The sequence below is a fragment of the Anopheles gambiae genome, chromosome 2 (assembly GCF_943734735.2).
Source record: "Anopheles gambiae chromosome 2, idAnoGambNW_F1_1, whole genome shotgun sequence".
Classification (NCBI taxonomy): domain Eukaryota; kingdom Metazoa; phylum Arthropoda; class Insecta; order Diptera; family Culicidae; genus Anopheles; species Anopheles gambiae.
This window is the reverse complement of record NC_064601.1, coordinates 56,645,296-56,672,492: the sequence shown is the minus strand read 5'-3', so window position 1 is coordinate 56,672,492 and position 27,197 is coordinate 56,645,296. Positions and strand designations below refer to the sequence as shown.

Genomic DNA, 27,197 nt, shown 5'->3' with positions numbered 1-27,197 from the left:
CACGTTGATTGTAAAGCCGTTCGCCTTCAGAAATTGATCGAAAGCATCAGTACGATCGACAGCTGGATAATACCAAAAGGCACTTACCAACGTTATACAGAGGAAGCGCCGCGGCTTCACATTGGCACTGTTCACATAGCAGATGAATGATCCACGACACACTGAGATAGCTACTCTTTATCTAGTGAACGTCAACGACATCATGTATTTGCAAACACATGTAAAAATACTTTCTAACATGCAATCAGTTTTCTCCTAGATGCAATTGTTAATGCCGAAATAGTCTCTCATGAATTAACCAGCAACACGAAAAAAAAGAGTAACACAACAACATGTAACCAACCTGACTGGCAAAATTGATGATAAAATTCATTTTCTCAAATCCCATACGATCACCATCAGAAAATAGAAGAACCAAAATGAAATAAAAAACAGTAACAGAACTGTAACGAAAGAGTTGCATCCGACCACTCGAGATGTGGCCATAAATTTACTGCAATGTTTTGACAGTGTTCGGCTTGATAAAGACAGACCTGGTGGGTGCTTAAACACGGCATCTCATTTGTGTTAAGATTCATAAGCATCTTTTTGCTTTTGCTTACAAAAATCCGATGTTCGTCGCAATCACCTGCTACTTTTAGTACGCACCAGTTGCATGCTATAGCAGTAAGTTCACAAAAACTTACAAACGTTCCCGAGCCGAACATTGATCAAGGCAAATAGCAAACGAGACCGACGACGCTCTCAAGTTGTTCACGGGTCGTTGTAAATAATTATCTTAAATAGCAAAACAGATTGACTCTTTCTTGAAACGAATGCCACACAGACATGCTGGAGGATTTTTTCACCACCAAGATGTTGTTACACACCAAATATCTCAACTCACGCGCACAGCTAAAATATGATGCTGCATGTCATAATGAAATTTTAAATATGCGATTTTAATTCCAAATATACAATTCGTTCCATCGCCAGAAGTCTGAGAAGTATACTCGACAGCTTTGCGTAAACATTCGCGTTTTTGTCTGTAATGATGGCGACAAGATATAACGTTGACATCATCATCGTCATCGGGTAAGTATTTCATGCCATCAGTCATCGAACAATCAAGCGCTCGAAAAGTGTTCGCAATCAGCATGAATCAATTGTGTGTTTTGGGTAAGTAGTGCATTGTTCCGCAAACAGAACTCATATGTTTACAACCCACTAGGGACGCATATTCTCCATATGCTGCTAAAGGCGATATCTTAGTGTAGTTATCGATTCGTCTGTGACGACACGTCGCTATCTCATGCTGAATACAACGATAAGTACGATAGGCATGGTGTTCAAAATTATCAAGCATCGATGGGGGAATGTATTCCATAGCTGATTTTTTTATTGTTGAACTACTATTTTTTTCACCATGCACTGTCTGACCATGTACCTCAAGAATGATGAATATTTCATAAAGTGTTCATCGAATGCTGATGCATTTTGGTTCCATTGAATGGTGCTGCCTTCGTCACAGAGCTTACGTTGTTAAATTAGAATTCTTCCTTGTGATTGCAGGCGATCCCACCATCCTGCTTGGGTATCACAGCAGTATTCTCTTACTTATTATTCGATGTACGTTCTGTAACATTGTTTTGGTGTTGGAAATATGTGAATGATTTAAGCGGTATAATATACATATTTGAATTAATTATTGTTGCTCATGCCCCTCACCATTTATACGGATTTATATTACTTACTTGTACAAAGGTTGGTAGAAAACTGACGGATTTCTTCATTTTCTTCGGCCTCGTCAGGCCTTCACCGTTGCCTCCACTACAAATTGATGATGTTAATGATGATCCAGAGCTAAGGTTAGAAACACCCATCGGAACCAACGCCATTCCGGTTTGGTGTTGATTTTGGTGATTGTTCTGATGTATTCCTCCAGAAGCACCTATTGCCCCGACGCTTGGTCCCGATGTTGTAGCACTACCCGTGTTCATAAGCTGCATTTTGCCAGTTAACATAGATGTAGTCAGCGAAAGATCAAATGCTGTATCGTAGCAACGAGCTGTGTTGTTCAAACTGCGGGACTGCTGAGGACCGCTTTGATGGGGCGATTGGATATCGTTCGGTGGTGGATAGAAGTTGACACTAACAGCTGCCGTTGGTGTCGGAGCCTCGTAGAAGGGGGTCTCTTGCAGCGAATAATCCGCCAGTACCTCGTATGCCAGGTCCGTTTCCATTGCTTGGATGTGCCTTTATTTTTGTTCCAATAATATAAATGTAAGAAGAAAAAAAACATTAAAGAGAGCAATTAGAGTACTATAGACACATGTATTTGCTAAACATGAAAGAAAATAAAGAAATAGCCTTTACATGATAACTATATCATGAAACTATTTATAATGCATAGATAAGCATTGGTTTCATTATACATAAATTATTATTCTATAAATAGTATTGCATTGTTAGTATTGTTACTTCATTAAAGTACTACTGATTCCCTTGCCAGACACCATTAACTTCCCTATTATGTATTTCTACGAATTTTATTTGTAGCCTAAAAGTATGACAGTGTGTAATGATGTCGCCGTCATTGTCGCCATCTCCAAACGATGATTATGGACAGCAGGACAAGAAATATTCCAAAGCTTTCGAGTGCCAGGCGCCATCATTAAGCAATGGTAACCCAATCCATGTGCAGGGGAAAGAACTTGTATGGCATGCAGCCGTGCTCGAATATACTTAAATAAATATATAAAGATAAATATAACGATATATAAATATAAATATATGGCAATATTTATGTACATATACGTACTTTACTTCAACGTACTATTTTCATACAGTCAATGTTATATCTATTAGTTTAACAAAAAATAAATTCCATCCGATTTGAACAGAACTCCGAACAGAACCGAATCTTGGTAAGCATGCATGCTGTAACATGTGTTTGTAGACCATTACCCGATAGCAGGTAGTCCTTCGCACTGTCCTAGGATCTGGGATGCTATTCTACACTTTTCCATTCTATCCCCATCCGTTTCCCACAATTCTTGTCCGGCGTCCGTTATTGTAGGACCTAACCGCCTTGCAACTGTTCCTGAATGATACAGTATGCATTAACTTTGAAGGGAAACTACACGTAAAGCGTTTTCGTACTAGTTCTTATCCATCCCAAAAAAATGTAAAAAACAAGATGTAAAATGTATGTATTTGTATGTCCGAATCAAATTATTTTTACTGTATTTGTACCAAAATGCAGACTTAGATTATGAAGATTTATACTTTAGATTTACATTTAAATGAAAATCTGACAATACAATTTAAAGAGGCGATTCATGCAACGTAACCCTCTTTAACGTTAAACATTAAAGAAACATTTTGGTTATAAGCTCTTTTTAACATTTCCTTTTACTTGCATCGAACTGCATTCGTTAAACAACGTGGTGCAAGGTTATACATTTTCCTGGAATATGTGAAGGAAGATTGAAAGAAACAGATGAGCTAAAGCTTTATTTCACGTGTTTTTTAGCATTATTTTTTTAGATTCTGGTTGAATCTTCTCTTTTCTCACAGTTTCAAACTCCTCGGATAGATGTGTAGCAAAGCAAAACACAAATCCACCATATGGTAGACTAACAACAACGTGACAAAGAACCAAACAATCATCAAGCGTTTTACTTTTGTTTATTCGGACTATTTTGCAAAATGACTGTAAAATGTCCTAAGTACCTTACATTTGAAAACTAATGGAAGTCACTTATTACACTTAAAGATAATATAGAAGAGTGTAGTAGGAATAGTAAAACCTTGCAGTTTTTATCTTACACATTTATAACCACCAAAAAATCTTTAATCTAACGTTTAACATCAGAGTAACTAAAACGATTATTTTCGAAATGCTTCGGTTCAACGTTCGCAGTCGATTACCACGTGCGTTTGAATAAAATGGAAATAAGATAGCAGGTGTCTGGCAATTTGGTTAGGGATGCTGAATCCTTGGCGAAACTGTAACTTAATCCTTTTACACAATCGGAAAACCTGTCTGGCATTTCAAACGGGTCTAAGCGGTATAGCTAGCTCTGAAATAAATCTCCATCTTTTTGACCCAGCCAGTGGCTCACATGTGCTGTAGCAATACGGGTTGGACGTACATTGAACAGTGCGCTCAAGGATCAGGATGCATTCCTTCCCAACGATGCTTATGACCACTATCCCATGAACGATCGATCTTGATTATCATTCTCTTATTCCCTTATACTACATATTGTATCATGTTTCGTAAAGCTTCACACATACTTATTTATCTTATTCGTTGTTGCTTCCTTAGCAGTTAAAACACATCAAGCTCCCATGAGAATAAGGATCAATAAACGATCAAACGAGGATGTATCTCATGTAACGAAAAAAAATGACAAAATTCCCACTCTTCTGTGGTATGACAGGAAATACATGAAAGATACCTCACAAGTGTACAATAAAGATACCCTTTCAATGTATAAAACGTTCAACTGGTCAAGCATAAGTAACAAGAGTAAGTTAACATATGAATCAAAATGTTTCATAGAACACATCTCGATTTCTGGAGAATTTCCGAATTCGTTTCGAGTTACCGTTTGCAATGAATATATAAGTGGCCGACATCGCAGAGGTAGTACTCAAATCGCACGGTTTATACATGTACATAAAATGAAGTTTCATTCCAGAAATAAATCCACTATGTAAAAGAGGGTTTGCGGCGTTCAGCACGCGCTGTTTGTGACAGAGTACGTTGTGCTGCTTTCATTATTTTGCATCTGATTGTGATTCTAATTGTGCTACAATACAAAACAACGCATTATACTGGTACGATATTTACTATTTCAAGAATCACATCCAATCTTACGATCGGACAATGCGCTAACCGAATTGTCATATAACTTTTATTTCCGATCACAACACATTATTTTCGTATTACCTAGTCCGCAATTACTTGATAGCCATTTGTGAAATACGACTATAGCACATTTGGACCATTTTTCACCATAGACATAGTAGTTTTATTAGTAATCAATGAGGAAATACAGTATACGAAACAAAAGCTATATTTTTATTCAGCTTTCTCAAGAATTTGCCTTCAGTAGGACTATATTGTCGCTACTTATTACGTGAGGCCTTGTTGATGACGACAGATTCTGTATTTGAAATGCAAGCAATGGCTCACGTTCCGTTTCAGACACGAGGTACAACGTCACCGAAGCGTTGAAGGATGCTGTTTGTTTGTTTACTTCAAAACGGAGAAAAATGAATACACTGATATGCTTTCATAGCGCGTCACACGCGCACAAGACTAACCGAACGTTTTCGTCATTTTTGTATTGACATGATAATTTTAAGCCAATTCCTAAAATTAACCCAAGATCGTAACGACACACGAGAGTCAACTGAATGACGGCTTTCAAATGCCCGCCTTTGAGGAGTCAACAATTACGAAGACAAATATTTGTTACCTATACATAAACGTGAAGTACAAACTTTCACGCATGACATTGCTTGGGAATTACTAATAGTCGAATACAATGCTTGCTTGAATTCACTGGGTCCGTTCATCCGTTACGATGCAATATTTTTGTAATCTTATATTAAAGAAGTGTATGTATAGATGTATATTTACACGTTTTGTGATATACTTGTTAATTTTCATTCGATCGTATCGTTAAAACAGTTTATCAAAGCAAAGAAGAATACACTCAACAATTTATCATGGTAGTTTTTGAATTGATAAACTAACACAGTAAACATCTAGTGAAGATTTGAACACCTCCCGGAATGAGCCACAACAATTCAAATTACCTATTCACGCTGTACATTTTTGATATATGAATCACGGCAACAACAACTTCTGGAAAGTTTACAGATTTTGAACAAACTTTTTAACCAAAGCTGCTTGACTATTACGTGCATAATTACCTTATCATCATATTCTAGTTCCACTGTACCTCCGCAATCACGCGCTTGTCTGCAAGATAAAATGTACAAATGATAAACTTTGTTTTGTTTTCATTTTTATGCAGCGTGGCAGGATCGAAGGGCCAAATTTTACCACATTATCAGCGAAACCATTCTTGATTAGGCTTGGCTTGCTCAATTTTAATGTATGAATATCTGGATGTACCATAGACGAGTTTCTTTCATTTATCGCTACTAATGATAAGCTCGTAGTGAGTGTTGCCAGTGGGCGTACACCTCCCGGTGTGTGTTGGGAGTTACCCACGGTGGGAACAAAACAACCCTCCAGTCCGTGGAGAAGCTTACGATTACTGCTTTATCTTATCACTAGTAAGGGGATTTTTCATTACATGTTCAATATGGCAATATGTACTGGGACTAGTACATGGATATGGTATTTGTTGTACCAAACCCGTTGACGTGCTAAATTATTTGTCTTCAATTTTGCTACATTATCAAACCAGCTCTGAGCACTCAGAGAATTCTCATTCTTCGGACAAGCACAGATGTGCGCAAGTTTGTTGAGTGGCTCATTCCGCAGTGGCAAGAATTGTCACGAGTTGCGCAACTGATTGCAACGATTTTTACAGAAAATGTACACGTTATTCCGTGGAAGTATGAAGCAATAAAAAGCGCCAACGTCTCGTCCAAGTACACGATCTACAAGCTCCCCGGCGAGGCATGTTAGATTATCAGGGTGAAAACAATGCATACACATGTAAAAAAAGCTCCTGTTTCCTTGAAACTCTACTACAAACTACCAACAAAAAGGCAACCGGGGTATGTCATCGTGCTGGAAAAGCAAAAATAATGAACAGTCTAAAGCGGTGTGCAAAAAAGCTTTAAGTTACAGTAGAACCTAGTGCTTGCGACCAGCAGATAGCAGCTGACTGTGCTACTCCGTTGATACCATGCCACCGCGCTTTCGCCTCTCGCCTGTAGGTTACGAATTCATTCACAAAACTTATGCTTTCTAATTAAATGGTGTCTAGCATGGATACATTGGAAGTATTATGATGTAATGTGTTCTCATTTTACTTCAGTTTTTTCAAAATACTTACCCCGCCAGTAGAAGATCGTTCTTCGCTGGTTGAAGCGTCCGTGTATTGCGAATCTTATAATATCTCACTGCTTCTTTCTTTTTTTTTAGCACGGGTATGGAAGTTTAAACTGAACCGACTTTTGTCACCAATCCCAACCAGTGATAAGTGCTGCAGCTGCACAAAATCAGTTATCAGCAAAACGCGACAGTACAGAAAGCTACTGTACACAGTCTCATCGAAACTCTTTAGGGCCTAGATATACACTTGTTCTTATTATACACTATATTCACATAAATAATGCAAACAAATACACTGCACTATACGGCTGAAATCGTACATAACACGCCAAAAAACCTGGCTCGAAACCCAATCAGTTGCACTATACACTGGCGTGGTGCACTTTCATAAAGCTAAAGATTTGTTTATTTCACAACCTACTCACTGGCGATGCTTTTGGTACAAGTAAGAAACTCTTTTAAGCGCGAACACAGCACTCTACAGGATATATCAAAACTCACTTCACATAATTAATTGTTGCAATCTGATACATTGTAAGCACCGAAAAGAAGCTACGGAAAACGACGAGGAAAAGAATGTAAACTTTTTATTATATTTGAATTATATTTGAATCATGCACAAGAATGATTGGAAGACCACCGCAAACATCAAGACAGCTGTCACCGCTTGCTTGGAGCTATTTTTGCACATGAACATCTAAACAAATGGTTCAAGTACTACTCTTACCTAGCAGCACACCTCACTTGATCTTCCTCAAATTCTCTTGCACACAACACAAACATACACACACGCTGTTTCTTTCTCTCCTCTATCTCTCTCACTCTTTCGCGACTAGAAAAGCTGTGATTAGAACGTGGATTTACTATCCCTTGCGTTTATTTCTTTCTGTACCTTAAACCACGAAAACGTCACAAATAATGATGCAAAATCACCTACGACTATCGCACAAAAACCAAGCGTACGGGAGAGGAAGAGCAGAGGCGCTGGCTCTCAGCGTCTGTACTTCAACGTTACCGTTCAAATGAAGATTTTATGAATGAACGGATCGACCGCGCCTCAAGGCGCCTTCCACCATTAGCCGAGCGTTGTTTCCATTACAAGCAAATCGTCGCGCGTCGTTCAATTCCCGTTCTGCTTCTTCACAATCTACTTGCACTACAGTCTGCTTTCCCTTCAACACTGTCCACCCGATCGTACGTGTTTGTTTGCTTGCGGGCTGTGGTAGGTTCTGTTGTTACTCTTTGTCTCTTTCGTCTCTCCGTAGTGCTGTGCTTCGTTTCTTTCGCTTCCAGTTCGGTTTAACATGCGCGATGCGCGTTCACTATCGTTATTTTCTTCTTCGCCTTCAATATTCTTTTCCCATCTGTGTTTCAATTCGTTTTACATCTCTTCTCTTCCACAGTAGCACTACGCATCGGCGATGAAACTCCCTTCCCATCCCTACCGCATGTAAAGGCAATCTAGCAACCGAGTGGCTCGACACTGTGTTCCTCACTTTGTTTCTCCCACATCATTCCAGCATTGCTGTAATGCCGGCAATGGTTTAGGGTTGCATGCGTGCGCCGCGACTGACTAGCATATTAATTCGTGGATCTTCGATTGCCTTTCCACCTTCTCTACCAAATCTTCCTGTCGCATTTACTGCCTTCCTGTGAGAAGCCCATGCGATCGGACATTATTGCTAACAGTGCGACTGTGCTATTCTCACACGACTGACTTGAATGAAGTTGATTGTCTTCGCGAATACGTCCACACACTCATACACACACATACAACCACACGCACACTTTAATACTCACATGCATGCACACTGGCGATCACACACTCTAAGCAGGCATTATATTCCGTATTTTCATTCACAAAATCACGGAACGGAGCAAACCGAATGAATTAGGCAAACTAAAACCAAAGCACCAACGTACTGTCTGGGGACTATCATAGGCCTCCCAGTGCGTTCCATCCTAGCAACACTCTGTGTCGGTTGATCTTAGTGTTAGGTTGAAGCCCTCGGTTTCAGCAACACAGCACAATCACTGGCGAATCAACACACTTCGACTGTCCCAGCAGCGAGACGGGGACAGTAAATGTTTTTTCGACTATGTACGCACATACTTGGAAACCGGTCAGCGTTGGAGCAGCTTGCGTTGTTATCACTGCCGCTAGGGTAGGGCCTGAATTGAGTCCATTTCAGCGATAAGAACCTTGGACGTTTTTCTTTCTTTCTTTACACTTGGGCACCATTTTTAAATACGTATACATAAATTCGAAATAAATACCGTTTTATTTGTTGATCACGAAAAAGGTTTACACATAAGAGATCAAATAACAGACATTACGTGTCAATTACCCGACTAAAACACAACTTATGGCCACTCAAGCTCAATTTTTACGTTTTATTAAAACTGCACTATTCATTAACTACGATATTCAATATTGTTTTTGAGGCTGGCGTTTACAATACAAAAATGCCGCATTCGCGCATTTTCAAACACCACACACTTCAACACTACCGGAGAACGTTCTCCTGAAAGACTTGGAAGGAAAATTCGTTGCTCAGCTTGTGATCATCCGAAATAAACACCAGTACTGCCGACTGCACACACACCATCCCCAAACAACGATCTTTTTTGTAGCGTATGGGCGATGTACAGACGAGAAAAATTAGTTTCAATGCTGAATTTTTGTTAATATGTGAGGTACGCAACGTAACATAGAATTACGTAAAGTTGTACTGCAGGTTAAAACATGTGATTTTTTATATGCTATGTAACTTACATATTTTATTTATTTTTAGCTATTCATCTATCACAGTGGTTACAACTTTCCCCCCCAAGCAGGGTACATGTACGATTTCATTACCTTCTTACAAGTAAATGAGCGGGGCCCAGCGTGGCAACCCATGGTGTTTAGCGAAATTTTGATCATAAATTCAATGGGGGGTTTTCTCCACTGGTTGAAAAAAGGTGATCTATCATCATCCACCATCGATGGAAAAAATAGTATTATGGAAGAATATTTGAAATCGATAATGTCTTACTAATAATATCATGATTTTAGGATGAATTTCAAGCACCAACGATTGAAATAACATGTGTGTACGGCACCATAGATCATCACCTTCCACTGTGTCGTCCCTGGTCCTTCGTGTAGCCATGTGGAGAGGATAGATTTCATACACTCCAAAGGCCTTTCCATAAAGAATAGAGGTAGAGTGAGCGAGATAGAGAGATAGAGTGATATATATATATAGAGAGAGAGAGAGAGAGAGAGATGGAGATGGAGGAAAAAAATAAAGAACAAAAGTAAAAAGAGAGAGCGCGCGCGAGAGAGAGAGGGAAATAAAGAGATCACTCGATCGACTAGTTGCCTCTCACATATACTGCTTCCAGATCCTATCCGTTGTATAGAGCAAAGCAAGAACAGATGAATGAACAAAAAAAGGAACCACATGCGGTTAAGGCCAGCACACATACACAGACACACTGAGACTGTTTGAATTGATCGCTCCTTTGTGGGTGTGTAACCTGTCAGGGTACAGGCAGGTAAGGACCGAAGAGCGAACAGTCTGTTCGTTTTAAAGTTATGAATGAAAACCCACACACCTTCCCAGAGCTGCGCTAGCAGTATTCATTCTGCTACGCGTGTGCTAGTGGAGCAGCGGCGAAAAGGGCGTTTGCTGAGGCAGCAAGGTGGTGCGTAAACGGTCTGACCGCGCGTCAGCAAGATAGACTAAAGTGGGGGTTCCATCGTCCCACTCAAGATGACATAAAGTCGCATTGAGTTTAGCCAAGACGGTGTAGCAGCCGTTGCAAAGAAAATAGTGTAAACAATTATCAGGCAGGTATGATAATTGACGGGATGGGCTAATATTGTTGTTAAATGATATGCTAATACAATATTGTTTACCAAACTAGCAGCGTTGATTCGATTGCCAAAGTATTTATTTAAAATTTATAAGTATAAAATAAAGCCCAAAAGTTAATGAAAAACGAAAAGCATTATAATTAGGTCTTTTCAAGAACAATTATTAAAATTTTCAAGAACATTAAATTATGATATACAAGTACGAGCATATAAGTAAAACTAATATATTTAATTATTCTTCTATGTGGCGTAATGTCCAAGCCGACTTGTATATTTAAGCTTAATTTCGCCTTTCAACTCTCAATTTTACTCGTTACCATCGAATGTTTAAAACAATAGTGCTATCAACGAAATAACTACGTGCTGCATAAAGGCCGGGCTACATTGATCGTACTCTCTGGTGTAATTTTAATTTTCACTAGCGCACCTGGCGGCGGCTGACCGAAGCATTTTTCCAAACAATTTGGAGCCGCTTCAGAAAATATGTTATTTTTCCATGTTTTTTACCTTAACTGGACTGGAAAAGCTTTGTAATTGATAGATGAATATGTTGTGCAAGTATTTCAGTCATTTTCGCATCAAAAAACGGTGAAAAAACAACAAAAATTTGAGATCCAACACGACCATTCCCCCGACGACCAAAAAAAGCTTCCACCAGCCGCCGCCAGATGCGCTAGTGAAAATCGAAATTACACTTGCGAGTACGATCAATGTAGCCCGGCCTTAAGGAATTGCAGCTACCGCGGTCACAGTTACTATGGTCGTTCCATATTCGTGCAAACTAAACTCCAAAAAGAGTTTTTTTTCGCGATCTGTAACGGTAGCTCAAAACCCTGCGCTATCGTTATTCCCTTTTTAACCTCTTATTAGCTTCGAGTTTCTACATAAGTTACACGGAGCAAAGTATGTGTACGTTCATCCAGACACCTACACACATACACGCTGCCTTGGTAGATCAAATTCTGGCTTGAATGCTGTCCTGGTTCCCATCCCTTGTTTCCACTTGCATGCATCTTTTGATGCTGATGTTTGTTGTCATCTGTTATTTGGGATTTATGTCTGCTTTACTTTCCCTTCACTTTTGGTAGCCTGACTTTTAGTTCTTTTCTTACGGTCTTTTACAACGCTGGCCTATCGTTTTTCTCCCATCATCTTCCCATATCCTCCTTTTCCTTGTCTCTTTTCCGCGCATCTGTCTCCTTTTAAAATTGCTGCTCTGTCTTTATTTTCTTCTTGGGAGCCTTTTGTAGACTTTCTCATTTGTATGTGTTAGTGATTTGTAATACTTCAATGTCTTCACACAGTCTTCTTTCAGTCGCAGATTGAACAGATGCGTAATAAAAATAGACACAAGAATTGAGAAGGATAAGTGAAATCAGCAATCATCCACTGGTGATTAAAGGCATGTTACATTAACATACACAAACATATAAGCGCAAGTGAATTTTGTTTGAAATGTTTCGCTTAATAATTCAAGAACAGATTATTTTGCACCGTAAGGTATCAACATAGCGACTCGTAAAAACAATATCCTATCTCATCGTTTAACGACTAAAACTACGAACTACAATCAAGAATTAAGACAGAATAAAAATGATAACCACCCAAATAGCCAAAATTGCTTAAGCAGCCAATTTCGGCAAGCTAAAGATCGCTGCTAGAATTCGCCTTTTGCAGTAGATAAACGAGTAGATACAGGTGTCCCCCGAGATACGACTGTATTTGGGACCGAACAAATTTCCCAAAGGAAGGCATAAGTCGAAATAGTCGTACGTCGAATATCTGTGAATATAAAGTTTATAACTGAAATTGAAGAGTCGGAAGCCGTTTACACAATATAGATATTCAAGACCGGGGAGTTGCAGAATCTGTGGAAATGTATTTATAACGATTATCAGCAAAGAAATTCAAAAAAAAAAAAAATACATCAATTTCGTCTCAATGACAACTTCTAAATGTCAAAATCAAAATCGTCGTATCTGCGAATCGTCGTAACTCGAGGGGGTCGTAACTCGGGGGACGCCTGTAATATTAAAATAGCCAGCTCGAACTCCATAGTTGATGTGGGGCTGTTTACCGAAAAATCGTTCCGATGTCGTACTTTGTGGGTGATTAAGAGATGAAACGGTACTCTTTGGAACCTCGCGGCTGTTTAGCCTGATGAGTATGGTTCATGATGGAACTTGAAGGCTTGTTAAGAAAGCGTACCGAACTTGGGGGAACTTTATAGATTTTTAATGCATGGCATCGGTACAAGGTGGCTCTTGTCAAAGTGTCAAAGCCACACACCGTCTCGTGGTTTGTGCTCCAGTTAGATTAGTTATTTGATACAATAATATTAAGTGAAGTGGTTTTTTCTTAACTGTGAATTCTTTAAAATTCTGTAAACGTTATGAACATTTACAGTTCACAAATAACTACAGTTCACAAAACATGCACACAAAGAAAATAAAAAAATGTGTTGTATTTCAATGATGACGTCTTGCTTGAAAATAAAACACAAAGAAAAATAATCCCTGGCACCCTGGCATAAGGAAGCTGCTTAGGCGCTTTTTAGAAGGACCGCCTGGGACTTTGATGCTGTTTATCTACTGCCAAAGACGAATTCAAGCAGCGATCTTTAGCATGAGAAAATTAGCTGCTGCCAGGGTACCGGGGATTATTTTTCTTTGTGTTTTATTTTCAAGCAAGCGTCATCGATAAAATAAACAACAGGACGCTGATGATATAGACATCATTGGTCTGCGGCTCTCCTATGTAGCAGAAGCCTACCAAGGGATCGAGCAGGCGGCAGAGAACCTCGGATTGCAGATAAACGAGGCAAAGACCAAACTGATGGTGGCAACACCAGCGGGCCTACCAATAAATAATCAGAATCTACGTAGGCGTGATGTACAGATAGGTGAACGCACGTTTGAAGTCGTCCAATAAAATCGCATGCGAAAAAGCGTTGCCACCGCCCTAATTCGTCTTTTGCAGTAGATAAACAGCATCAAAGTTCCAGACTGCATCAAAGTAGAATGACCGGTTGGCAGCCAGCATCCTTGCGCGCAACTCAGCTTCCATGCTATTGTCGTTGCTGACCTTTGACCCAAGATTGGTGAATTCTGGGAATCAAAGTAGAATGACCGGTTGGCAGCCAGCATCCTTGCGCGCAACTCAGCTTCCATGCTATTGTCGTTGCTGACCTTTGACCCAAGATTGGTGAATTCTGGGAATCACCTATCTTGGGTCAAAGGTCAGCAACGACAATAGCATGGAAGCTGAGTTGCGCGCAAGGATGCTGGCTGCCAACCGGTCATTCTACTTTGATGCAGTCTGGATCTTTGATGCTGTTTATCTAATGCAAAAGACGAATTAGGGCGGTGGCAACGCTTTTTCGCATGCGATTTTATCGGACGGCCTGTCAAATTTTTATGTGGGATTTGACAGATAACGTCGGACGACTAAATCGCACGTCCGACGTTATCTGTCAAATCCCATATAAATCGCGTGCGATAAAATCGCATCCGATCAGCGTTGCCACTGCCCTTAGACCAGCTATCTTTAGCGTGCCAAAATGAGCTGCATAAGCAATTCTGGCTATTTGGGAATATTCCTTCTTCAATCAACTTATTTAGCTTGGGCACAAAGTGAGTGCATACATCAGGTGGGCTTATGGTGTTCTTTCTCACCAATACATCGACTCACAATTTGACGGTTTGTTCCAAAACAAAATCTAGCATGCCTTGAAGTTTAAACGAAATGTCGCAGAAATTGTATGTGGTTTTACCAAAGTCTATACAGCAATTATCCGCAGTACGCGATACTCGATATACGCGAATTCGCAGTACGCGATTCCTCTAAATTTGACAGCTCTATGTGTTTTTTGCAAATATTTTAATTCTTTGAAATATTTTATGCTATTGTTGAATTTTCTAGATGTTCTTAAAGCATTTTGCATTAAATTTGTGCAAAAGATACCTGTTTTACAACAAAAAAACATTAATGCAAAACTCTGTGGCGATATTGTTTAACCCTCGAACCGGTAGTGTAAACTATTTTTATATTGGAATCCGCTATACGCGAAAACTCGATATACGCTATTGTGCTTGGTCCCGTACGATAGCGTATATCGGATAATGACTGTATAATACAGAGGTCGAGTCGTCCAGAACATTTCATCAAAAAGCGTGAGAAAGTTTTGACAGCTGGATGAAAAAGCTTCAATAGTTTTATCGTAGTATACATTGAGGTTTTAGTTGTTGTGCATGCAGTGGTCTGAATGCATTTTCGGTCATTTTACATCGTTTGTTCGTAATATTGTGCTTAAAAAAGTTGACGAATATCAAGAAAAGATAGATTTATAGTACAATTATTGATTATAACAAGATCAGTGCCCAAAATTAGGACGAAATCATGTGCAGCTCAAGAGAACCAAAGCTAATAGGCTTGTTTCCTGATTTTATTCGTTTTCAAGTGATGAATTAGAGAAACTTCTCCATGCCACGTAAATGAGAAGGAAATGTATAATTACACTAGATTTTGTACAGAAAAAGCATAATTGGCCCTAAAAAATGTTTGGTTGTGTGGTATCCTTCACAAACTTTTTCATCTAACTGTCAAAAACAAGCTTTCAAAATGGTGGACCAAAATCGAGCTATCCCAAATAGCCAGCTCGTACTTTATAGCTGATTTGGGGCTGTTTAACGAAAAATCGTTCCGATGTCGTACTTTGTGGCTGATTAAGAGATAGACGGTACTTTGCGGAACTATGGAGCTTTTTAACAGGCACATGGCACTCTTTGAAACTTTGCGGCTGATTAGCACTATGTGTAGGGTTCATGATGGAACTTGAAGGTTTGTTAAGAAAGGGTACTGAACTTGGTGGAACTTTATAGCTTTTTAATGCATGTCATCGGTACTAGGTGGCTCTTGTCAAAGTGTCAAAGCCACACACCGTCTCGTGGTTTGTGCTCCAGTTAGATTAGTTATTTGATACAATAATATTAAGTGAAGTGGTTTTTTCTTAACTGTGAATTCTTTAAAATTCTGTAAACGTTATGAACATTTACAGTTCACAAATAACTACAGTTCACAAAACATGCACACAAAGAAAATAAAAAAATGTGTTGTATTTCAATGATGACGTCTTGCTTGAAAATAAAACACAAAGAAAAATAATCCCTGGCACCCTGGCATAAGGAAGCTGCTTAGGCGCTTTTTAGAAGGACCGCCTGGGACTTTGATGCTGTTTATCTACTGCCAAAGACGAATTCAAGCAGCGATCTTTAGCATGAGAAAATTAGCTGCTGCCAGGGTACCGGGGATTATTTTTCTTTGTGTTTTATTTTCAAGCAAGCGTCATCGATAAAATAAACAACAGGACGCTGATGATATAGACATCATTGGTCTGCGGCTCTCCTATGTAGCAGAAGCCTACCAAGGGATCGAGCAGGCGGCAGAGAACCTCGGATTGCAGATAAACGAGGCAAAGACCAAACTGATGGTGGCAACATCAGCGGGCCTACCAATAAATAATCAGAATCTACGTAGGCGTGATGTACAGATAGGTGAACGCACGTTTGAAGTCGTCCAATAAAATCGCATGCGAAAAAGCGTTGCCACCGCCCTAATTCGTCTTTTGCAGTAGATAAACAGCATCAAAGTTCCAGACTGCATCAAAGTAGAATGACCGGTTGGCAGCCAGCATCCTTGCGCGCAACTCAGCTTCCATGCTATTGTCGTTGCTGACCTTTGACCCAAGATTGGTGAATTCTGGGAATCAAAGTAGAATGACCGGTTGGCAGCCAGCATCCTTGCGCGCAACTCAGCTTCCATGCTATTGTCGTTGCTGACCTTTGACCCAAGATTGGTGAATTCTGGGAATCACCTATCTTGGGTCAAAGGTCAGCAACGACAATAGCATGGAAGCTGAGTTGCGCGCAAGGATGCTGGCTGCCAACCGGTCATTCTACTTTGATGCAGTCTGGATCTTTGATGCTGTTTATCTAATGCAAAAGACGAATTAGGGCGGTGGCAACGCTTTTTCGCATGCGATTTTATCGGACGGCCTGTCAAATTTTTATGTGGGATTTGACAGATAACGTCGGACGACTAAATCGCACGTCCGACGTTATCTGTCAAATCCCATATAAATCGCGTGCGATAAAATCGCATCCGATCAGCGTTGCCACTGCCCTTAGACCAGCTATCTTTAGCGTGCCAAAATGAGCTGCATAAGCAATTCTGGCTATTTGGGAATATTCCTTCTTCAATCAACTTATTTAGCTTGGGCACAAAGTGAGTGCATACATCAGGTGGGCTTATGGTGTTCTTTCTCACCAATACATCGACTCACAATTTGACGGTTTGTTCCAAAACAAAATCTAGTATGCCTTGAAGTTTAAACGAAATGTCGCAGAAATTGTATGTGGTTTTACCCAAGTCTATACAGCAATTATCCGCAGTACGCGATACTCGATATACGCGAATTCGCAGTACGCGATTCCTCTAAATTTGACAGCTCTATGTGTTTTTTGCAAATATTTTAATTCTTTGAAATATTTTATGCTATTGTTGAATTTTCTAGATGTTCTTAAAGCATTTTGCATTAAATTTGTGCAAAAGATACCTGTTTTACAACAAAAAAAACATTAATGCAAAACTCTGTGGCGATATTGTTTAACCCTCGAACCGGTAGTGTAAACTATTTTTATATTGGAATCCGCTATACGCGAAAACTCGATATACGCTATTGTGCTTGGTCCCGTACGATAGCGTATATCGGATAATGACTGTATAATACAGAGGTCGAGTCGTCCAGAACATTTCATCAAAAAGCGTGAGAAAGTTTTGACAGCTGGATGAAAAAGCTTCAATAGTTTTATCGTAGTATACATTGCCCAAGTGCCACAAATCCACTAAACGACCACTAAACGGCTTCTAAACGACTCAAGCACTCTACCTAAACGGAATATAGAAAGACTTCGTTTAGCAGACGGCAAACGACTCATGCATTCTAAAAATAGCGAAAAAGCTGGTGGCGCTCTATGTTGGTGGGATATCCCAACCAGTTGAGCTTCATCGCTTGGAGGAGAGCTTTCTCATTTCCTCTGTACTGTTGTATGGTTTCACATTGAAGTTATGCATCGCTAGAACTAGAACGGCGATACGTTTGTTTAAATACTAAACTCCAACGGAAACCACCAGCACTGAAGCAAGTGAGATTTGAGTAATGGTCGTTGGTGTTGATACCCACGTATCTGACCACACGACCATTCATTATAGATTTTTGCTCAGAAAGTTAGAAGGCTATATATAGGTCATGATAAGATGAAACTTGTCGAAACACATTGCAAGAAAAGGATAGCAATATAATAATCAGTTTTAATACGCCATCTATTGATCAAACCAATGAAGCTGTGGAGCTTTCATTTTTTTCTATGGATATTCAATTTTCCAGTCGTTTAAGCTTAATCTGTGGCGCTTGGGTGAGGTTTTAGTTGTTGTGCATGCAGTGGTCTGAATGCATTTTCGGTCATTTTACATCGTTTGTTCGTAATATTGTGCTTAAAAAAGTTGACGAATATCAAGAAAAGATAGATTTATAGTACAATTATTGATTATAACAAGATCAGTGCCCAAAATTAGGACGAAATCATGTGCAGCTCAAGAGAACCAAAGCTAATAGGCTTGTTTCCTGATTTTATTCGTTTTCAAGTGATGAATTAGAGAAACTTCTCCATGCCACGTAAATGAGAAGGAAATGTATAATTACACTAGATTTTGTACAGAAAAAGCATAATTGGCCCTAAAAAATGTTTGGTTGTGTGGTATCCTTCACAAACTTTTTCATCTAACTGTCAAAAACAAGCTTTCAAAATGGTGGACCAAAATCGAGCTATCCCAAATAGCCAGCTCGTACTTTATAGCTGATTTGGGGCTGTTTAACGAAAAATCGTTCCGATGTCGTACTTTGTGGCTGATTAAGAGATAGACGGTACTTTGCGGAACTATGGAGCTTTTTAACAGGCACATGGCACTCTTTGAAACTTTGCGGCTGATTAGCACTATGTGTAGGGTTCATGATGGAACTTGAAGGTTTGTTAAGAAAGGGTACTGAACTTGGTGGAACTTTATAGCTTTTTAATGCATGTCATCGGTACTAGGTGGCTCTGGTCAAAGTGTCAAAGACTGACGCCGGCAATCATCTCATTGCTGCTGCACAAGTTAGATTCGTTAATTGAAGAATGAATATTGAGTGAAGTGATTGTGAATTATCAGTAAATTGTGTAAATTTGTGTGTAATTCATCAATACAAAGAATTTAAAAATATACACATGTGTTTAAACGAAAAAAATCTTGTTGTTTATTTCATCGATGACGCTTGCTTGAAAATAAAACACAAAGAAAAATAATCCCTGGCACCGTGGCATAAGGAAACTGCTTAGGCGCTGTTTGAAAGACCCGCATAGAACTTTGATGCTGTTTATCTACTTGTTGTGGACGGAATCAAAGTTGCGCAACATTGTGCTCTGGGCCGCTCGCTACGTGCGACGGTTTTCAGACGCTAGAGCTGTCAACAACCACGTGCAGCTAAAGAGCGCAGCCATCGCGATCCTTCCGAGGACCGAGGTCGGGACGACGACCTCGGGGTGACCGTTGACATACACTTCACTGCAGGCCATCCGCGATAAGAGGTGCGAGCGCGAGCATTAGGGACTAGCGGGCGTATAGGTTTTTTGTATGTAAAGTTTTATTGCGTTGTACATCGTTATTGTAATATAGTGTTTTAAGTACTTTTTATCCTGGTGTTCGGATTGTTTATTTACGTGTTAAAGAACATAAAAGTGGCGACGAGAAGTATTTTCCTCATCAGTGTGTAGAACCTGCGTTGTAAAAAAAAAGAAAAAAAACTGCTCCTTCTCTAACTGAAAAAAACGCGCAGTGCAGTGAAATTGTTTAATAATTAAAAAAAAAAAACCTATTCAGTGAGTGTAAAAGAAAAAAAAAGTATATAAAAAGGATCATCAGAACGTGTGTAGTAGGATAGCTAAGCTCAGTAGCTTGATTGAAAAGTTCGTGTACAGTTCGGTTTTATTTTTTTTCCTGTCGAGGACAATTTTTTTTTCTCTCTCTGCAAATAATTTATAAAATGAATACCAGTGGTGATGAAGAAAGGCGCTCTAGTGCGGGTTTTAATGTGCAACCGACGCACCAGCTACAAAATGGTTCTGGAGAACCATCAGTGCAGCAACCTCCATTACAAACGCCGCCATCGGTGTCGATGGATAGTTCGTCGATGATGCAGATCTTGAAATTAATGCAGCAACAAATGGCGCAGCAGCAGAACATTTTGGCGCAGTTAATGCAGCAGCAAGGGTCAGGCCAAAGTTCATCCACAACACCGGAACAAATCTTGGATTCGTTGTGCAGCCACATTAAAGAATTTAAATACGATGCTGAGGCTGGAACGACATTTGCCGCATGGTACAACCGCTATGAGGACCTGTTCGAAAGAGATGCTGCCCGGTTGAGCGACGAAGCAAAAGTGCGCCTTCTCATGCGCAAGCTAGGAACTCTTGAACATGACCGGTATGTAAATTTTATCTTGCCAAAGTTCTCACGAGATTTTTCATTACCAGAGACGGTCGCAAAGCTGACAGATTTGTTCGGAACTAAGGAGTCCCTGTTACATCGACGGTTCAAATGCTTAAATACGGTGAAGGGGAAGACGGAAGATTATCTAGCGTACGCATGTCGCGTCAACCGGGGTGTAGTCAACTTTGAGTTAGGCAAGTTGACGGAGGAACAGCTTAAATGCCTTGTATTTGTTTGCGGGTTGAAAGATGATAAGGATGTGGAAATTCGTCAAAGACTGTTAGTGCGGATCGAGGAACGTCCTGAAACCACCCTGGAGCATATTACAACCGAATGTCAACGCATTATCAACTTAAGACACGACAGCGCAATGATCGAAAGAGAGAACACCGAACAAGTCTATGCAGTGAAGCATAAGGAAACACAGTTCCAGCATTATCGAAGCAACCTGCCATACGATTCGAAACCCCCTAGCAGATCGTGCTGGCTATGTGGAGGACTACACTGGTCTCGAGACTGTACGTACCGTACTCACAAATGTACCGATTGTGGAAGAATAGGCCACAAAGAAGGATTTTGCAAAACGTACAACAATTATCGTCGGAACTATAACCAAGCGAATTTCAATCGTCAGCAAGCAAATACTAGAACGGTCTCAGTCAATGTGCACAGCGTTCAGGAGAGAAGGAAGTATGTACCTCTCAGCATCAATGGCATTCACCTCCGGCTACAGCTCGACACCGCTTCTGACATATCAGTCATTGGCAAAAATACCTGGAAACTAATCGGAGCACCCCCCCCTTTCCCCGCCAACAGTCGATGCCAAAACAGCATCGGGAGCAGTGTTGCATATAATCGGCGAATTCAGTGCCAACATCACCATCAAAGAAGAGCAGCGTGTCGAGACGGTTTATGTTTCGCAAGCGGACTTGAAGCTGTTGGGAACCGACCTAATCGAGGCTTTTTCCTTATGGTCAGTGCCTGTTGACCAGATATGCAACGCCATTCAATCATCAACGAATAAGGAGCTACGACTACGTTATCCCAAGCTGTTTGGAGAGGGCATGGGCCTATGTACAAAGGGAAACGTTACTCTGCAGCTGAAAGAAAAGTGTCGTCCAGTTTTCTGCCCTAAACGTCCAGTTGCGTACGCTATGCTGGATGCAGTCGACAAGGAACTGGACCGGCTGGAGAAGCTAGGAGTCATCACACCGGTCGATTTCTCTGACTGGGCCGCACCAATTGTCGTCGTGCGGAAAGCAAACGGTCAGATAAGGATCTGCGGAGATTACTCGACCGGTCTCAATGGAGCCTTGCACCCCCAGGAGTACCCGCTTCCACTACCAGCAGATATTTTCGCCAGGCTAGGTAATTGCACTCATTTTACACAAATAGATTTATCGGATGCTTTCCTTCAGGTCGAAATTGCTGAGCAGAGTCGGAAGTTTCTAACCATCAACACGCATAAAGGGCTTTACTCCTACAACCGACTACCACCGGGCATCAAGGTAGCTCCTGCGGCTTTTCAACAGTTGATGGACAAAATGCTCATTGGATTGCGGGGAGTTTCCAGTTACATGGATGATATCATTATCGGAGGTAGGAATCAGAAAGAACATGATGATATTTTAAATGAAACGCTCGCTAGAATTCAAGATTATGGTTTCACAATTCGCGTAGAAAAATGTTTTTTTAATGAGAAGCAAATACGGTATCTAGGGCACATAATCGATAATCAAGGCATCAGACCAGATCCGGAAAAAGTTAAAGTTATAACCAATTTGCCAGCACCATCAGATGTCAGTGAAGTAAGGTCATTCCTCGGAGCAATCAATTATTATGGGCGCTTTATTCCAAATCTACGAAATTTGCGGTACCCACTGGATGCACTACTAAAAGAAGGGAGAGAATTTGCGTGGACTGCAGAATGCCAGAAAGTTTTTGAAAAATTCAAGTCAGTATTGTCTTCAAACCTATTATTAACCCACTATGATCCGCGACTTGAGATAGTGGTATCAGCTGATGCGTCTTCCGTTGGTCTGGGAGCAACTCTAAGTCACAAATTTTCTGATGGCAGTATGAAGGTTGTACAACATGCATCACGATCTCTTACAAAAGCCGAGCAAAGATACAGTCAAATCGACCGGGAAGGGCTAGCTATCATTTTCGCAGTGACCAAATTTCATAAGATGATATTTGGTCGGCATTTCCGTCTTCAGACAGATCACAGGCCTCTGCTAAGAATATTTGGAAACAAGAAAGGTATTCCTGTTTACACTGCAAACAGGTTACAGCGTTTTGCCCTTACGCTTTTAATGTACGATTTTGAAATCGAATATGTAACCACGGAGAAATTTGGAAATGCCGACATCCTATCAAGATTGATAAGCGAGCACAGCAAGCCAGATGAAGACTATATAATCGCCAATTTGGAGCTAGAGAAGGATGTAAAATCAGTAGTCATCAGCAACATCTCATCCCTACCAATCAATTTTACGGAAGTAGCCAAACAAACGGGAAAAGATTCAATTTTATCAAAGGTACTACATTTTACACAAAACGGTTGGCCACATAATACTATTTATACAGGAGAATTAGCAAGTTTTTATGCAAGAAGGGAAGCGTTATCAGCAGTGGATGAGTGTTTATTATTTGGCGAGAGAGTCATAATTCCAAACAGCCTTCAGGAACGATGCCTCCGACAGTTCCATCGTGGCCATCCTGGCATTCAAAGAATGAAATCGTTAGCTCGTAGCTACGTATATTGGCCATCCATCGATAAAGACATAAGCGAATGCGTAGCCTCTTGTGAGAGGTGTCAAGCTGTTTCAAAGTCACCTGCTCATTCAACTCCTATTCCTTGGCCTAAACCTTCATCACCATGGCAGCGTGTGCATATCGATTACGCTGGCCCTCTGGAAGGGGACTATTTTTTAATTGTCGTGGATGCATACTCAAAATGGCCAGAGATTGTAAAAACATCAAGCAATACGGCATCGGCGACTATAGCAATTCTACGAGGAATATTTTCACGTTTTGGAAATCCAGTCACGCTTGTAAGTGACAATGGCACGCAGTTTACTAGCGAGATTTTTGCTGATTTTTGCGCTCACAATGGCATAGAACATCTGAGAACAGCACCATTTCATCCTCAGTCAAATGGCCAGGCTGAGAGGTTTGTAGACACGTTCAAGAGATCGATGAAAAAGATTAGTGCAGAAGATACATCACTTCCGGAGGCATTGGACATATTTTTACAAACCTATCGATCGACTCCAAATCCGTCCACAGAAGAAAAGAAATCACCAGCTGAGCTCATGTTAGGTCGTAAAATGCGAACAACTTTGGATCTGCTTCGTCCTACCTTAAATCCATTTAAACACAGTGTACCTGAGAAGGTGAGAGAGTTGTCCTGCGGAGATTTAGTGTACGTCAAGACATACAGCAGAAACATTTGGAAATGGGAGCCAGCAGTCATAACCGGAAGATGTGGCAACGTTATGTATGAAGTTGTAACCGGTGATCAACGTACACTTCGAAGGCATGTAAATCAAATGCGTAGGCGTAACGGAAATCAGCAGCATCAGCAGAGCCGCTCTTCGAAACCCTTAGCTCTGGATGTATTTCTGGATTCATGGAATGTAATGCACGAGCCACCACCGTTGCTTGACGATCAGTGCACTCCATCACCTGTTCAGGCGCCACCGTTATCGTTATCATTGGCTCCAACAACGTGTCTTCCATCACCGAGTTGTTTGTCACCATCGTCATCGTCGACTCCACCATCGTCTACAATACCGCCTGAGTCTGCTATCACATCGTCTGCGTCCTCGCCATCGTCATCGTCCAATTCGGGTTCAGTCTACACTTCCTGTTCACCTACATCACCTGAAGAGTCTCCAACAGATGAACTAGATGACCACAAGGAAGAAGAACAGCTGGTACAAGTACCACGTAGGTCTTCTAGAAATATAAGACCCTCACGTTGGTTGGACCAGTACCAGCTATATTAACAGGGGGAGATGTTGTGGACGGAATCAAAGTTGCGCAACATTGTGCTCTGGGCCGCTCGCTACGTGCGACGGTTTTCAGACGCTAGAGCTGTCAACAACCACGTGCAGCTAAAGGGCGCAGCCATCGCGATCCTTCCGAGGACCGAGGTCGGGACGACGACCTCGGGGTGACCGTTGACATACACTTCACTGCAGGCCATCCGCGATAAGAGGTGCGAGCGCGAGCATTAGGGACTAGCGGGCGTATAGGTTTTTTGTATGTAAAGTTTTATTGCGTTGTACATCGTTATTGTAATATAGTGTTTTAAGTACTTTTTATCCTGGTGTTCGGATTGTTTATTTACGTGTTAAAGAACATAAAACTACTGCAAAAGGCGAATTCAAGCAGCGATCTTTAGCGTGCCAAAATGAGCTGCATAAGCAATTCTGGCTATTTGGGATGCATCGATCTCTGTATTATATAGACTTTGGGTTTTACTCAGGCGTAGCACGAAGAAAGAAGCCAAAAAAACTAACGTGGCAGCCAGTTCTTAGAATAAAACGAAGATTTGAATGCTTTTTCCAAAAAAACATTACATTCGCCAAATCTGATACATAGGCAACAATTATTGAATCCTTTCTGCCAGCAGGCAAGGAGCAGTGTACCAACCGCCTTCAACAACTCGCTGAACATCCCAAGTGCCACAAATCCACAAAACGACCACTAAACGGCTTCTAAACGACTCAAGTTCTCTACCTAAACGGAATATAAAAGCTGGTGGCGCTCTCTGTTGGTGGGATACCCCAACCAGTTGAGCTTCATCGCTTTGAGGAGAGCTTTTTCATTTCCTCTGTACTGTTGTATGGTTTCAAATTGAAGTTATGCATCGCTAGAACTAGAACGGCGATACGATTGTTTAAATACTAAACTCCAACCGAAACCACCAGTACTGAAGCAAGTGAGAATTGAGTAATGGTCGTTGGTGTTGATACCCACGTATCTGACCACACGACCATTCATATAGATATTTGCTCGGAAAGTTAGAAGGCTATATAGGTCATAATAAGGTGAAACTTGCAAGGAAAACACATGAAACACATTGCAAGAAAAGGATAGCAATATAATGATGAGTTGTAATACGCCATCTATTGATCAAACCAATGAAGCTGTGGAAATTCATTTTTTTTCTATGGATATTCAATTTTCCAGTCGTTTAAGCTTAATCTGTGGCGCTTGGGATTTCAATATAATTCTCGAAAACCCTGTAATATCGCCGAACATGTCAATGCCTACTTCCGAACAATTCTATATCTCGCTGAAAGTCAATTATATGCTCGAACGAATCAACAACTCGATGAACATGTCAATTAGCGCGTGGCCACGGAGCTGAACAAATTTTGAAAATTTTTTCAACTTTGTCAAAATTGCTTGTCAACTGCAAAAAAGAGCTTTTCTCGTGGCCGCACCAAAAACATACACAAGGGCGACAAAAAGCTCCAACATCTGAATATCATCGATATTTTGTTTAAGAAGAACTAACTAGGTACATAAATCAATTAGAATCGTGCATTTTAGCATTATTATCATAACAATGGGTCACAACTGCGCCAAATAGCTGTTTGTTTACGCTTTTTCACGAACGTCAAATTTTGTCAACTTTTGTCAACTTTTTTTCCTGGCTGCTTCAGGTCACAAAATTTTGACAAAAGCTCAAAAAAGTGACAAAAGCTCACATTTTGAAAAATTTGTCAGCATTTTGTCACTCCCGTGGCCTTTCGCTTAATAATATCATTGAAAACCTGGTAAAATCACATGCGACGAAGCACAGACAGGGCCCTAAATCGATTTTTCTGGTCACTCTGTTTACTTTTCCGCCAATGGCTATACAGGCGGTCCTCGAGATACACGGTACATCCTATAGGCGTAAATCACGAGATTCGACATACGCGAAAATACGAAAAACGCAGTTATTTTGCGGCCGTTTTCGGTCCCCATTAACCGTGTATCTCGAGGACCGTCTGTACTTGTGACGGTTTTTTGACGTTTCGTGCGAGGGTTTTTGAAGGATGGCCGCCAAAAAGCTCGCCTTGCCCTGTAGGTATAGTGACCAGTAATACCGATATACATATCTAGGGTTCGAAGGAAAATCTCATTTTTTAAAATCATTGAACTATAAAACTCCAAATAGCCCCGAGAAAAAGAACTTGCCACCACTGAGAAGAAAATATGCATCTTAGTCCTTCTTTGGCTTAAAATTCCTGGTACAATTTTCAGATCGACACTTCAGAAAGACCTTCGTTTGTGTAACCGCTGAACCAAATCTAATCCATATCCTAGATAAAGTATACATATTTTTGTGAGATGGAACTTTCATTTTGCGCATTAGCACTCCCAGCACCCCATCCCTCCCCCTCCCGCTCCGCTTAACACTTCTTTTTTGTTAACGGACAAACATAGAACGACGTAGTTGTACACCGAAAAACCCTGCACAACAAATGACACCATACACCAATATGTCAATCTGACAGAATATATTCCTCTTTGCTTTTGTTAACTGAACCGAACGCACGTGTATTTACTTTGCTCCGCATATCACATTTTCCTTTCGCTCTGCTTTTAGGTTATGGGCCCAGGATAACCCAAATCACGTATAAGCGATTAATTTTTCTTTCTTGTTGTAGCTGTTCTAAGCTTTTTCGGAGAAAGTAGAATGGACGAGGAAAAGAA

The 27,197-nt window shown here is 40.6% G+C and overlaps 4 protein-coding genes across 15 annotated transcripts in view; 3 read left to right on the top strand and 1 right to left on the bottom strand.

Moving 5' to 3' along the window:
* Positions 1-9,633, bottom strand: part of LOC1275912 (ETS-like protein pointed) — an 85,417-nt gene extending 75,784 nt beyond the window's left edge. The window contains exons 1-4 of one of the 12 annotated variants that reach the window (XM_061650334.1): positions 8,046-9,633; positions 7,032-7,582; positions 5,932-5,980; positions 1,734-2,235 (exon numbers count right to left, since the gene is read on the bottom strand). In XM_061650334.1, the coding sequence (XP_061506318.1) occupies positions 1,734-2,235; positions 5,932-5,942 (513 nt within the window). In that variant the 5' untranslated portion in view covers positions 5,943-5,980; positions 7,032-7,582; positions 8,046-9,633. The other 11 variants (XM_061650336.1, XM_061650333.1, XM_061650332.1 and 8 more) reach the window with 11 other exon arrangements.
* Positions 9,634-10,658: 1,025 nt separating this feature from the next.
* The window catches only part of LOC1275916 (ATP synthase-coupling factor 6, mitochondrial), a 21,684-nt gene continuing 5,145 nt past the window's right edge, over positions 10,659-27,197 (top strand). Inside the window, exon 1 of the mRNA XM_315204.6 lies at positions 10,659-10,872. The gene's annotated coding sequence lies outside the window, so the exon portion shown is untranslated. The remainder of the gene's footprint in view (positions 10,873-27,197) is intronic.
* LOC133392083 (uncharacterized) lies at positions 20,032-24,808 on the top strand. The gene is made up of 2 exons (XM_061650362.1): positions 20,032-21,167; positions 21,294-24,808. Exons 1-2 carry the CDS (start codon positions 20,032-20,034, stop codon positions 21,463-21,465), a joined length of 1,308 nt encoding a protein of 435 aa, XP_061506346.1. The 3' UTR covers positions 21,466-24,808.
* On the top strand, positions 21,542-24,808 carry LOC133392082 (uncharacterized protein K02A2.6-like). Its single transcript, XM_061650330.1, has one exon. It carries the CDS (start codon positions 21,542-21,544, stop codon positions 24,488-24,490), a length of 2,949 nt encoding a protein of 982 aa, XP_061506314.1. The 3' UTR covers positions 24,491-24,808.